Source organism: Andrographis paniculata, unplaced genomic scaffold (genome assembly GCF_009805555.1).
Source record: "Andrographis paniculata isolate CXL003 unplaced genomic scaffold, ASM980555v1 Contig49END, whole genome shotgun sequence".
NCBI lineage: Eukaryota > Viridiplantae > Streptophyta > Magnoliopsida > Lamiales > Acanthaceae > Andrographis > Andrographis paniculata.
Genome location: NW_026137583.1, coordinates 4,136,152 through 4,150,376, shown reverse-complemented (window position 1 = coordinate 4,150,376; position 14,225 = coordinate 4,136,152). Strand labels below are relative to the sequence as shown.

General features: G+C 30.9%; 2 protein-coding genes across 7 annotated transcripts in view; both read right to left on the bottom strand.

Moving 5' to 3' along the window:
* The window catches only part of LOC127252899 (protein MODIFIER OF SNC1 1), a 35,191-nt gene extending 20,966 nt beyond the window's left edge, over positions 1–14,225 (bottom strand). For 2 of the 4 annotated variants that reach the window (XM_051277280.1, XM_051277275.1), the window contains exon 1: positions 14,064–14,225. Coding sequence is in view for 1 of the 4 variants with exons in the window: in XM_051277282.1 (XP_051133239.1) it covers positions 7,929–8,006; positions 8,133–8,255; positions 8,622–8,774; positions 9,590–9,736; positions 10,013–10,165; positions 10,518–10,649 (786 nt within the window). In the remaining 3 variants the exon portion in view is untranslated. Of the gene's footprint in view, positions 1–7,699; positions 8,007–8,132; positions 8,256–8,621; positions 8,775–9,589; positions 9,737–10,012; positions 10,166–10,517; positions 10,657–13,937; positions 13,972–14,063 lie in introns of those variants that run through there. The other 2 variants (XM_051277282.1, XM_051277277.1) reach the window with 2 other exon arrangements.
* LOC127252900 (dihydroorotase, mitochondrial-like) lies at positions 152–5,506 on the bottom strand. Of its 3 annotated transcripts, XM_051277283.1 has the most exons (9): positions 5,393–5,506; positions 4,717–4,794; positions 3,948–4,093; positions 3,629–3,810; positions 2,333–2,469; positions 1,640–1,805; positions 1,425–1,541; positions 727–887; positions 153–594 (listed from the first exon to the last, which is right to left on the bottom strand). In XM_051277283.1, the coding sequence occupies exons 2-9, from the start codon at positions 4,771–4,773 to the stop codon at positions 400–402; spliced, it is 1,161 nt and encodes a 386-aa protein (XP_051133240.1). In that variant the 5' UTR covers positions 4,774–4,794; positions 5,393–5,506; the 3' UTR covers positions 153–399. The 3 variants fall into 3 exon arrangements, with proteins under 3 accessions (XP_051133242.1, XP_051133241.1, XP_051133240.1); XM_051277285.1 differs by lacking the exon at positions 5,393–5,506 and having other exon boundaries at positions 152–594; XM_051277284.1 differs by lacking the exons at positions 4,717–4,794; positions 5,393–5,506 and having other exon boundaries at positions 152–594; positions 3,931–4,049.

Below are 14,225 nucleotides of genomic sequence, written 5' to 3'. Positions count from 1 at the left end.
TATAATTAGTAAATAATTAAAAATATATTACTAAAAAATAATTATTGTATAGTCAAACTAATTATAGAAATTAAAAAAAAAATATGACAAATTATGTGAAACTAACGAAAATAGAAAATGTGAACAATTTATGTGGAACGGATAATATTTAAATCAGACCAAATAAGCACTAATTTTTCATATAAGATATTTACATTGAACGATCATTTTATAAAAGAAATTAATAATTGTTGTCCGCTCCTTCGTCAAATAAAGCAATATACCATTTGAACAACACAGATATCTCTAAAGCCATCAGGATTTATCAAACTAAACTTCCTTTATGTATGTTTTATTTCGGCAAAACTGAAGTCCAAAAAAATCCCAAAAAGGCAGGAAAGATGTCGAAAACTAGCCTTTTTAGATGGAAGACGGCAGCCAGTCAAGTGTTTCACCGGCGAACATTGGAACAATATCTCCAAAGGGAAATGTAAATGACGTTGGCACCTTCCACGGCGCCTTGTCCAATTTGATCTTCGTTGTGTTCCTTGCAAGTCCATAGAAATCCGGTCCGTTGAAGCTCGTAAATGCCTCCAACTTGTCAAGTGCACCAACCTGTGACGATCAATATGCTTACATATATTATACACATCCTCTGTAATGACCATTGCGCCAGACAATAACAAGGAATGAATTGGAGTAACATGAAAATTAGTCTTTACAAGCATGGAATGTCTTAAAATTTACCTCTTCGAACACTTTGGCGTAGACAGACAAAGCGACTGGAGAATTGTAGATTCCAGCGCATCCACAAGGACACTCCTTTTTTCTTCTCTCATGTGGAGCACTGTCGGTTCCCAAGAAAAATCTTTTACTTCCGCTTGTGACAGCCGACACAATTGCCTGTCCTGCAATGCCCAAGAACATATGAAAATTCACAAAAAATGTGTTTTTCTGGCTGCACAAAGTATACTGAACGAAGCAGGGATGTGGAAAATAGTAACCTACATAACCTTAGTTTAGAACTAAAGAAGATAATTGGGGAAAATTCAATTCTAGAGCACCATACCAATGTTGGAAATAAAAATGTATTTTTTCGATATTGAATAAATTTGAGACTATATATACATGGTCCGGTCCATACAATGCTACACTAGAAAACTAAATTGAAATCTTGACACAAATAAACTTGAACTGAATTGCTACAATACCAACAGGTTCGAATATTGGAAAATAGACATTTCCACAACCTAGGGGCAATAGTAAGCTTTCAATTGATAAATGAGACATTGTTTGTTGATGTGTCGACAAGGAAAGAGTGTATTTTTATTTATGTTAGTGTCAACTGTCAACATAAATAAGATAACAATAATGAATAGATGGTCATCAGCGATAAAAAGGAATGATTAATCAGCTAAATCCCCATTGAGGATTAGAAACCTTACTGTGTATCTCTCTCTTAAGTACGGGAAGACAGTAATTGTGAGGTTGCAATCCTCCTTGAAACAGAGAATTCCGGTTAAGAATGAGATGCTGTGGCGTGACAGTTGCTGCAACTAATCCTGCATATGATCAAAATTAAATAACGACAAAATGAAGATCCATTATATTTATATAAAACAGCCAAATGTTTATATAGCATGAAAGGGTGATAGAATACCTTCCTTGCACGACTCAACAAAATTTACAGCATCTAAAGTGGTAATGTGCTCCATGACAACTTTCAATGTCGGGAGCCTTTGAATTAAAGGACTAAGAATTGTTTCAATGAACACCTTTTCACGATCAAACACATCAACCTCGGGACTAGTTACCTCTCCATGGACCTAGAGCGATATCAATTAGCATAACTTTGGCAGTGGGGAAAGAGAAGCCTAACAAAATAACATATTAGTTAACATAACCATGTTTATATTAATTAACAAGATGGGATAAGAGATTCTGTATGACAAAAAAACATAAACATTTCATGATTTGTACTTTCTAACATCCAAAGGGGAAAAAATGAATTCTTACTTTCCTAGCCTGTTCGGGTTTTCGGTACTGCACTTCTTAGGAACATCTTACTTAAGCTTAAGACATCAAAAGCCCCTCTAAAATAGAACCTTGCTATAAATTTTGATTCTCAAAAAAATAAGCTATCTTAGATCTAGTAGAGCATTAGCTCATCAAAGACAATCAAATTCCAACAACCAATTACATCAATATGCAATCCAATGAATTAGAACAGACACCTATGCATACTAAATAAATATTGCATAGTAAATAGATTTCTTGGAAGTATAGAAAATAAGATGGTCTAACAAGTGTCAACTTGAGCACAATTCTCACATATCACCAGAAATAAGCTTACCAACAGCGGCATGTTATGCTGAACCATTTCCTCAAGTACAGGTAAGCACTTTCCAAAAAGATCTGTTACACCATCTTGAGAATTAGTGGTAGCACCAGCAGGATACAATTTCACAGCAAATACAACTCCGCTCTCTCCTGTAATAGCACCAGCAGGACACAAGTTCACTTTATCATGCATGAGATAAAGAACATGCATAAGCTAAACATACATATATATATATGTTAGCTTGTTAAACAGGAAACGAAAAAATGAGCACCAATTAATCATGCGCCTTGTCATTGAATGTCTATGCAATTAATAGTAGTGCAATTACCAGAGTAAATTGGCTTTGTTTTGCTGGTCCTTTGAGGTGTTTGAAACTGCTATTGTGTGCAGGTAAGTGTGGAGCTAAGTAGTTATAAATTAAATAACAATAATAATAAATCTTTTAATGCAAATGTTTTGATTCAACTGTTTTTTCTGCTTTCATTTCTAGAATAATACACAAAGATTGGACAGTGTAGAAGAATATAAAAATAAAAATAGCAACAGGAGATAAAGACTCAAAAGTGGCACAATTTGAAAAAATTCTTTCAGAAGTTAATGCATTAGCTACTAGTACAAAGGGGCACAGCCTTTAAGGTTAATAAGGGGTTGGCAGTCTTGCCGGGAATACAAAATCATTCTATCTCAGAACAAAGAGAGGAAAGGAAGGACAATAATAACAAGGGCATACAAATTGCCTAGATCTACTAGCTTTCCTCTTAGGCGTTATTATGGGTGTAGGTAAGAGAAAAGTTATTTTCACAAGACTGTAGCGTGTGCTTGGTTTTGATTGAAAATCAAAATCACCATTATTTGCACGGGCTTTGTTAAAAATACATTATTTTTCTCTCATAAAATACCATATCAAATAAAAAACTCAAACTCAAATCAAAACCAAACAAACTAGCAGCCAACATTGTGATGTTTCCGGAAAAATATTACTTCGGCATATTCATATAACTCAAATTAAAGTAACATTCAAGGGGACAAGATTTAAATTCCCTCAACAAACAACATACATTCTCTTACAGATGAACAAAATGAAGTGATTTGAATTATTGTTGGGGACCCATTTTTCTATTTGCCAAAGCAAGAACAAATCTGTTTCTGCTCTTTTTTTTCTTCGAGTTAGTATTTAACAGAGTACATGAGATGAAAGAACATATGATAATATAGTTACCACATGCCTTAATTCCATCAGGAAGACAAGTAAAGAAAACACTGATACTCTAATAATCACATGAGCCCATTATATCAAATTGGACTTACTTGCCAGGTTGATCTCGTTTGGGTCTGTAGTGTCTGTTAAATAAAGAGTCATCAAAGGAGTGAAGTCACTATTTTCAGGAAGGGCTTCTAAAATTAAGCGGCGATAGGCCAATGCAGCAGCAGTGTTAGTGATTGGAGGTTTCAAGTTTGGCATGATTATAGCTCTTCCAAAGTGCTTTGCACTGTAATTGAAATGATCCTTGTACAGATTAGGGACAAATCATTATATATAAAGTTGAAAAAAGATCATTAAAGTTGATGTCGTGATAAAACTTTAACAAAAACAATAATGCTAGAAATACCCTTCGAAATTATCAACCTGTGAGGAACCACTGCTTCAAGAAGTTCACCATCACGAAGATGAAGGTGCCAATCGTCAGGACGTGTAATTGATATACTCATTTTTGAGCTATATACTTTCAGACGGAAGGGTCTTCTAGCACTTACAATTGGTACAGATGACAACTGGATGAATAAAAAAGTTACTAAAGATTTCACAAAAAAATCACAACCACCAAAATCAAGAAACAAATGTAGTGAACTAGAGAAGATACAACATTCTAACATAACACTAAAATGCACATTTGAAATTCATAAAATTCCAAAAGCTACATTCATCAAAGGATAAACTGCTAAAATATAAATAAGTTGACTGAATTTTAAACACAGGAAAACATCATACCTGCACATCAGGAGAGATTTTGGGTCCGATTTCAATTTTCTAAAAACACTTGCATTTCGATATAACATTTTCAAGTAGAATTAAGTAATTATAGTTATAGTCACGTAACAATACAGAGTTATTTAAATTAAAAAAAAAATGAAAAACATCTAAATGTTGCAATGAATGAAAATTTATGAACAGAGGAATTAGACTGGAACAGAGCAAATCACTGAATTTACCATTATTTGTTAAACAATTAAATTCTCGCATCGGGTAAAGTAATAAACTCCAAAATTCAATCTATAAACGCTACATCAAGAGTCTCCAATAGTAACTATTCATTAGCAATCCAGATTAAAAAAATTCATAATGACTTTCTTCCAATAAATTAGCAAAACAGAAACCAAATAAGGACATAAAGTACCTTAGCTCTCCAACCATCATACTTGAATTCATTGGTCAATGGGCTTGCCAATGTCATCAAAAACAACTTTGAGGTGACCTAAAAAGTTAGAACAAGAGGAAATCTTTTCAACATAATTATTTCTACTAAAAGAAAGACTACAGAAGAATATTATAAAATCAACTGAAGTTCCAGTTTCGGTTGTGTTTGTAAAATCAAATCAAATACATACTTATCATTTTTGTATATTATACTAAAAAAATCAATTTTATATTAAAACCATCGCATTAAATTCTATTCATACAACATCAAACAATTATTCCAATTAAAAATTTTACTATTCAAAACTCCAAATCCAACTTGCAAATCTATGAAAACTAAACAAACCCTAGTCTAGAGATCACTTAAAAGCAACGGGTAAGATGCAAGACCAAATTATACTTGAAATTCTCGGACGCAAAGAAGCAATAAAATAGATTGATAATGTTAACTTTGGTAGACTTGGCATACCTATTTCCATATTTTACATAGAAGACATAATTCAAAATGCTGAATATAAATACATGTTCGTCAAATTATCGAAGCTCTGTATAAATTTAAGCCATTCTATCAAATTCCAACACTAATACAAGTTTAAGACACCGCATTATACTTAGGTTCCCATTGAATAGAAATGAAGTAGAAAACCAATACTTACAATTCTTTTCTTCTTTTCTGTAGATTTCCACTGTAGACCCAGCAAGCTAAGAAATCACGGGAACGACGATGAATAGGAAGACAATTGCTATGGAGATGTAGAAATAGGGTTGGGTTTGATAATAAATTAAATTTTAGGTAATATTTTAATAAAACCTATTTAGGTGTAATGTTTTTTTTGTAATCTTTTTATATATTTTTTTAAATAAAATATATCATTTTATTTTGTTCAAATTTATATATTATTTTTATGTTTTTATTAAAAAAATCAATCTTTAATTTCATTTTTAGTATTCTTAAAAATTTAATATTTGCTCACTCTACTATATATTTTATTATTTTTATTGTTAAAATAAAGTTATTCAATTCATTTTTAATACGTCTAGTATTTATATTTTTATATCAATATTTCTACATTAATTTTACATATTATAACGATATAATAGTTTTGATAACAATTACTTCATCAGTCCATTAAAAATTAGTTTATTTGGACTCGACACTTAAATTAAGAAAAATAAATATTTTAATAAAAAAATGAAAGGTAGTTGAAAGTATTTTTAAAAATTTAGTTAAAAAATAAAGTAAATAAAAGAGATATAATGTAATAAAATTAATGATATTTGTTGTAAATAAATATTGAATAAAATGTAATAATTAAATATTTGATTCGTTGATTTTGCCAAAATTAATATGAGATAAATTTAACGAATGGAGGTAAATAATATATTTTATAGTGTAATATAAAATATCCAAAAGCATATTGTATAAAATATGTCTAAAGCATAAATGAGTATATACATTTCAAATTAATGATACAAATGGTATGTAATTAATTTTTTTAGAACATTTTACGTAATAGTCCAAATTTTATTCCGATATTTAATTTTTCATTAAAAATTATAATTCTTCTCTTCACCTCTAAAATTTATATTTATTTTTTGTACCGCAGATTAAATAATAATATTATTTTAATAATAGTGGATAAATATAATAGTGTAAAGACTAAATTATTCTTACTTTTAGGTATAAGTGTTAATAAATAAATGTAAAATGATAAATAAGTGTAAAAACAAATATATACAATAAATATAGTTTTGTGTTGCAGCTGCAATTTATCAAACATTATTGTATGTCAATGTGTTATATTTAGAACTATTAAAATGGATTGAGTCTGTCGGGTTGGTCCGTCCAACCCTACTTTTAAAAAGAGTAAAATACGATCTAAATGGATCAATCCACGCACACTGCGGAAGTAATTGGGCTAGCTCGTAACGGGGATTAGGCCGTGAGTTAAATAAATATAATTATTGTTTATATTATATCTTTAATAATATTTAAATCTAAAATAAATATATTTATTTTGTTATTTTGGCTTGCGAAAATAAAATAAATTATTATTATTATTATTTTTAGTAATTATGCTTATTACAAAACCTTAAACAATTCTTATAATTTACATATTATTATAAAAATATCATTATCATTGTTTAACTAATTTATTTTTTTTTATAGATAAATTTGACTATTCATACATCTTTTGTATTATATACATATAAAATACTAATATTAAAAAAAAATTACATGAAAAAGTATATACATATATATTTTAATATTAAGGGTGTGTTTGTTTGGAGGATTGAATTAGATTTTCACTATTTATCTCATTTTTTTTTTTCAAAAACATCAAATCAAACACATATTTTTTAATTTTTTATATTATACTAAAAATCAATTTTACATTCAAAACATTACATCAACACCTATTTATATTACAACTATTCAAATTCAAAATATTTACTATTCAAATCCCAACTCAAAATCCAAACCCCAAACAAACACACCCTTAAAACTCACCATCTGCCTGTAGGTTGAGTTGCCAAAATATTAGCCCACTCGGCCACCCCGCAGTGGGTTGGCACACAAATAATTCACTTATGTACGAATTATGGTAAATTGTGTGTTAATATGTCCTATCAATTAATAAATTACGGTAATTCGACACTAGGCAAAGTGTGGTAGATGATCTGGAGATGTTGAAATTTGAACCCATAGTCTCTTGGTCAGAAATCTACCATCATACTACCAGACAATCCTTTCGAATTTAAAAGAATATTTTTTATATGAAGTACCCTATTGAATTTAAAAGAATATTTTTTACATGAACTATAAAAAATCGTCTAAGTGTACAGTATATTAATTTCTTTTGAAAAATATGTCAGAAAATTTTGTTGAAAAAAGAACAAAGCCTAATTGCCTCTGAATCATAATATATATATACATATTTATCATCCATGGCTTCTACATCTAGTTTCAATAAAAATATATTTATAAAATATTAAATCAAAATTCTAATTAAAAAAATAAAAATAAATCTGACTCAATTTCGAATTAATTTTAAACATCAACTAAACAGTCAAAATCTCATCGTTCAATAAATATAGCATCCATCTTTAATTGATCATTGAAGTTGAATAACTTCACTCTATAAACGGTCACACTCCACGAATTGTGCCAGCAGCCTCTTATCGTTCACTTCATTCCCTGAAATTGGTCGGAACAGTATCTACGGTGAAGTACTCCTCTTTAACAGTCTTGGCCGGGCAAAATCGCACCTGAGGTAAATCGATTAGTGAAAAGTGCAGATGAAGAAGGAATGTTCGGTTCGAATAATTAGCAAAGAACAAATACAAGATGTTTAAGGAAAAACAAACATGTAAGGGCATCAAAGAAGTGCTCACCAAAGATGCATATGATTTCATCAATGGCTTAGCCAGCTGCCAAAATGGCTTGAAGATGAAAGGAGCATCCACGAAAAGTACTTGACCCAATCTACTCGGATAGTAGTAGTAGAATGCATCGAACTGCACACAAGCAAAACACACGAAATCAAAATTGGTCATGCCGGAAGCATTTCATAAGCCAGGGGATTGTAAATGAAATAAGAAGATTAAAATCCCAGCAGCATTTCATATCACTAACAATTTTTGGGAGAAAAATAAGTAGAAAAATTAATTGGCACGATCAGAACTTAGAAAAGAACCATGTTGTTAAGAAGGCCACAGGTTCGATGAATATTTCATAGTTTAATAACCAATAACGATTAAAAAGATGACTCCTCCTCAGTCCATTACCTCCGTGAAATGAAGAAGAACCATCAATGAAGCGATGCAGAGTAAAAAGATTGAAAACATTTACATACTTAATGTGCACGGTATGTATGAATTTACCACAAATGTTAAGAATCTCATATCAGCATTTTGTGTTCGAAACCCTCGAAGATCAATAATAACCAGTATTTCTTCCTTCCCAGTAGGAAGTTTCTCCAGCGCCTTCTCGATCATAAATGCACAAAGCTTCTGATCTTCGTCCAGTCCATGCTCCTGCATTGATGGTGTATAATCAAACATTAGACATAAAACTGAACATGTGCTAAAATTTTAGAACTAGTTGTAGGTTCTGGTGATCCTCTAATAAAGTTAATAAATTGCACAAATCATAAAGAAAATGGAGAAAGTGAACATTTTATGGTCTGGCCTAGGCTGCATCACTCCTGGCAGTTCGTGCCACAAAAATCACAATATGATAAATTAAGCTACGATTATGTCATTTAAAAACTTCCCCAGGATATAAAGATTAGAAATAGTCACTTTGCTTCAATTTCTAACAATGTACTTAATCCAACAGAAACAACAGTGATACATCATAACTATAAACTGGTATTTTCACTCTCTTATTTTTCATCTATGTAAAATACTCTACAAGTTTCTAGGATATCCTACATTTTATTTTCTAGGACAATAAGTACGTTATGTTTTCCTATACACATAATATCATTATTATTCTACATTTTCCAATACAACTAATGTTCCATTCATAACTACTGTCAATGATTTAAATAGTTTGTTGAACATTAATAATTTAATTAATCAACTTAATTTCAACATGAGCAGACAACTGATTTGATTTATTTTCTAAACATCAAAGGACAAACAACTCTTTACCGAAAGATAAAATCGATCTTTTCAGAACATCATCAAGCTAAAACAAAAAAAAACAATAAAAGGGTACATCCAGAACCCAGATCACAAAGTAAGCAAGAACAGGCAGTTGTTCTACTCTTAAGCAAATAACTTCAGGTAATGCAGGAAGTATATATATAGCAATGAAAGTGAAGTTACTAGTATCTTAGATCTACCCCTGGAAAATGCTTTGATGCATCCACTATCAGCACTGATCGGCCGTATACATCAAGACAGTCATGTATGTAAGCTTTTCCAGTTTTCGCTACATTGCCAACAGATTCCTCAGACAATTCCGATACTCCAAACTCGTGACGCCAGCCCTGTTTAGAATTAGATAAAAAGATAATTCAGGGTGCAATCAGTCAATGTTTAAGATATTATAACTGAAGCAATGTAATTCACTGACTATGCAACAGCTGGGTGTTTAAGTTACATTGTTATTTCATTTTTTCATTACATTTTTTTTTAAAAAAAAACACAAGAAACAATAGGTTTAAGCTCCAAATAAATCAGGAGAGCCCAAAGAAAAAATAGAAAAAAGAGAAAAATTAGAGTTTTCGGTAGTAGAATGATTAGAAGCTGAGAATTATATTTACAATTGCTTTCGTCAACTTGAAGACGGTATCTTCAACTGAAAACTTTCGGTCTTTCAGAAACCAAAAGATCAATTCTTCGTCATCTCTTCCATTTTTGCCCACTGGGAGATTGTGATGCTCTTTGTTGAGCTTCTCTTTCACTTTTCTCACCAACTGCAAACCAAAGATCACACCAGCTATATAATTTCATTAACCAGGAATACAGCACAATTTTCTTGGGAATTTTTTAACTACATTTGCAATTCATAATATATATATATATTTATATATATATACACCTTTTCTCCAAAACATATTCGAATTCATCAAACCAATTAATTAGAATGCCCACCAAAATTGACTTACAATAAAACAAAAAAAACCACTTCACATAAAAATTCTACCTAAAAATCAAACAAGAGCACAATGCGAACAAAATCTAACTAACGAACACGAGAAAAACAGCCCATAGAAACACAACCACCACCTGTGGACATCACCAAAATGACAAAAACAAAACGGATACCTTGTGGGCATCTTCCGGCGATAGAGAACAACCTCGAACACTGAGCTTGCATATAGCTGCCGGTTTCTTGTGTTGAAGTGCCGCCTCGGGACTGCGAAGAAAAGGAGGCCGGAGCCTGAGGCACTGCGCCATTTTTTTCCTGAAATAGCTATGTTTTAGGGGTTTGAGTTTAAATGGTGCAGAGAAGCAAACAAAAACGTGTACGCCATCAATATAGATTAAAAAAACGTGTAACCAAAAAAATAAAATCACACTAAAAGCGCCTAACAAAGCCCGCGGATGCGGATCTAGACTTGCTTAATCGGTTTCGAACCGGCCCGAAACCGGTTTTCTTACTGTAAAATAAATATATATTTGAATAAAATCAAAATTAAAATGGACAGTTTTTTAGTAAAATTAATTTTTGAAAAAAATATGAAAATTATACAGACGGTTCCTTCGTTTTTTTTAGGGTGTGTTTTGTTTGGAGAATTGGAATTCACTATTCTATCTTATTTTTTTCTTTAAAAACATCAAATCATAACATCTAATTTTTATTTTTATATTATACTAAAAATTAATTTTATATTCAAAACATTACATCATATAACTGTTCAAATTCAAAATTTTTACTATTCAAATCTCTAATTCAAAATCCAAACCCCCAAACAAACATACCCTAATAAAATAATTTATCATAAATACTATTAAAATAATACAAATATATACACATTAATATTATATATATCATCTACTTATAAAATGTCAACTATTCAATACAAAATATTACTATTATTAACTTAATTTCTTCGTATCATACAAAAAAAAATCAATTCATCTAAAAATACGTAATAAACATATTGAATATTAAAAATAAAATATAGATTGGTGGTTTAAATTGAAATTAATGATTTTTAAACTGAAATCGAAACTGTGATTAAAAAGATCCAATTTCGATTTGACATTTTTTATAAATAGAAACCGATAGTTTTAAATCTTAATCGGCGGTTCAAAATTTAGAAGTTTTTAAAAATTTAAAATTTTTTTAAAAAAAGTAAAAAGTTAAAATCTGATTTGAAGATTTGATATTTTATGAGAGAAAAAATATATTTAATGTGATGTTTTTTTAAAATAAACAGTACCAAATGTATTGTGTAAACAAATTGCAAATCGGTCTAACAAGGTTACGCAGATCTCAAAGGACAAATATCTAGGGGGTTGGCCCAAATATTGCATGTACAAAGTTCAACTTTTTTTTTTCTTTTCAAATAAAAAATTAAAAAATACATAATTATTCATCTAGATTTCCAACAAAAATGTTTATTTAGTCTGAAATTATTATTGTTATTTTATCTCTCCAATATGAACTTTCAGTTTGTTTCTTGGTCTTCATAGAAAAAAAACAATTAAAAAGAAATTTACATTTTAATTATTATTGTAATAATGTTATCAATTTGAGTTTGTTCAGTGATTTAATACTTCCTCAGTCCGGAAAATTTAGCCCATTTCCTTTGTACTTATACAAAGAGATTAAATTTTCCGGACGGAAGGAGTATTATAAAAATTAATTTTTTATACTAAATATTAATATATTTATAAGAAAATAAAAATACTATCTTCGTTTCGCAATAAGAATACAATTTGTTTTTTATAAATAAATTTTTGAATATTAGTATTATATTGGTTTATAGTAAAAATAATAAAAATGTTCCTATTTGTATAATATAATAAAAAATAATGATATTTGTGTAATATATTATTGTAAATTGTAAAGGTATTTAGGGCCTGTCTGAATTTACTTAAAAAAATAAGCAGAAGCCAAAACAGAAGCATAAGTAGAAGCCAAAAGCACAAGCAGTTCGATTTTGTATTTGGATAAATTATTATAAAAGCGGCTTTTCATAAAAAAAAAACTGTTTGGACGTTATATAATTGAAAGTGCTTTTAAACTGTTAAAATTACTTAAAAGAACATGCGGTTAATATAATAGTAATTTTTCTATAACACTTTTATAATTACTAAATTATAAAATATATCCTTCGTATATAACGGGAGGAGTAGATATATTATATCTATCGAAAATTGTTGTCCCATAAAAAAAATGAAAAAATGACAGGTAAACTGTTTTTTTAATCCCGTAACTGGATCCCCTTATCATTTTAGTCCCGTAAGTGGAACCTGTCGCAAACTAGTCCCATAAGTGAAAAATTTGTCGGTACCGACATAGACAAATGTAAAGGTTTGACATGAAAGTTATCCAGTGATATAATTCTACTTGTCCAGTTACTCAGCCAATACTGAGTACCCTTTGTTACACTAGACAAAGCACATGCAGTAAAACCACTAGAGTTGTTACCAGACGAACAGCATAGAAGACATTATTCACCACTTTTTGACTCTACAAAGTATATGACCAATTTGATCTAAAACAATTGCACCAAAGCAGAAACAGCCTAATACCCTTTCCCTCCTCAATTTGTATCCCTTTCCATTCGATCATGTAATATTTTATTGTTTTCTGTGTCATACAAGTTCCACATCTATTCCAATATTGTTACTCCAGCATGAATATCAGATAACACATTCCACTTTCTTAGAGAAGAAAATAAATAGTGAAAGGTTCTGAAATATGAGAATTCTGGGTACATAAGATATCACATGTACCAGTTTAAGAGTAAAAGGGTCCATTCAAGCGGGATTAAAAAGAACCTCAATCAACCCCAGGTTAGTACAAGCAAAGATCTTAGACTATCTCAGCAAGAATCAATTCTAGAAGAAAAGAAGGGGCCGGTTGACAATCCCGCCAAATGACCATGCTCATTCTCATTATTGTTCTTCAAAGAGACTGAAAAAAAAAAAAAAAAAAAAAAAAATCTCATCACAGTACGTATGAGTTATGATACCAATATAATACTAACCAAGGTGAAATTTCAGGCCCCAACAAACACTTTAAATAGGCTACTCAGCTGCCTTAGAAAGATTAACTGTCAACACATATCCCCTATCACAACATTCAACCATATATCATTAGCCCAATGATTCTTAACCCAGAGACTCAAATATATCCAATGCAGCACTTGTTCAGAGTTTATCACATATTCATTCTATCCAAAGATCGTATGAGATGCAAAAGATTATAATAGGGACGAGAATCTATCACGCAGGTCGTACCTACCAACCGAACACAGAAGTCAGTTAGCCTAAGAACGACAAACAATATATACACGTCACACATCCCGTCAAAAACATCTGTTAACGCCCATATTCTAGGGAGAAACAACTCGTATCACGGACCAAAACCTCGTGACACCAAATATTGAAACCCTAGTTTGCGATTTTCGTTTCGCCTCCGAATCAATCAAAATTAGATCTTCACGCCGTGACAAGCGAACAAATATTAGAAACACTGTAACCATACATACAAAAAGAGTTGGAACCAACCGCGAAGTCAGCGACAGAAAACTGGATCTTCGATCTGCGAGAGACAAATTCGAACAAACGAAAAATTATACAAACTATATATAGATATAGATGGAAGAAGAGAGATGACTGCGGCGGCGACCGTACGGCGGCGTTGGTTGGTCGGTCGGTGGTAGGGCACGGACACAAACGGCGGCGATGGGGCGAGGGGATCGGAGGGTGGAGAAGAAACGAAGAGGCGAAAGGGAATGGGTAAAATGAAACGAATGCAAAGTCTCACCCAGGCTTAACTTAACTTAACTATGGTTG

Coding starts and splice junctions, on each gene's coding strand:
- LOC127252900 (XM_051277283.1), bottom strand. CDS start 4,773: ATGACATTGGCAAGCCCATTGACCAATGAATTCAAGTATGATGGTTGG. Junction 1,806..2,332: donor AGCATAACATGCCGCTGTTG/GTAAGCTTATTT, acceptor ATATCGCTCTAG/GTCCATGGAGAGGTAACTAG. Junction 1,542..1,639: donor TGTTGAGTCGTGCAAGGAAG/GTATTCTATCAC, acceptor GATCATATGCAG/GATTAGTTGCAGCAACTGTC.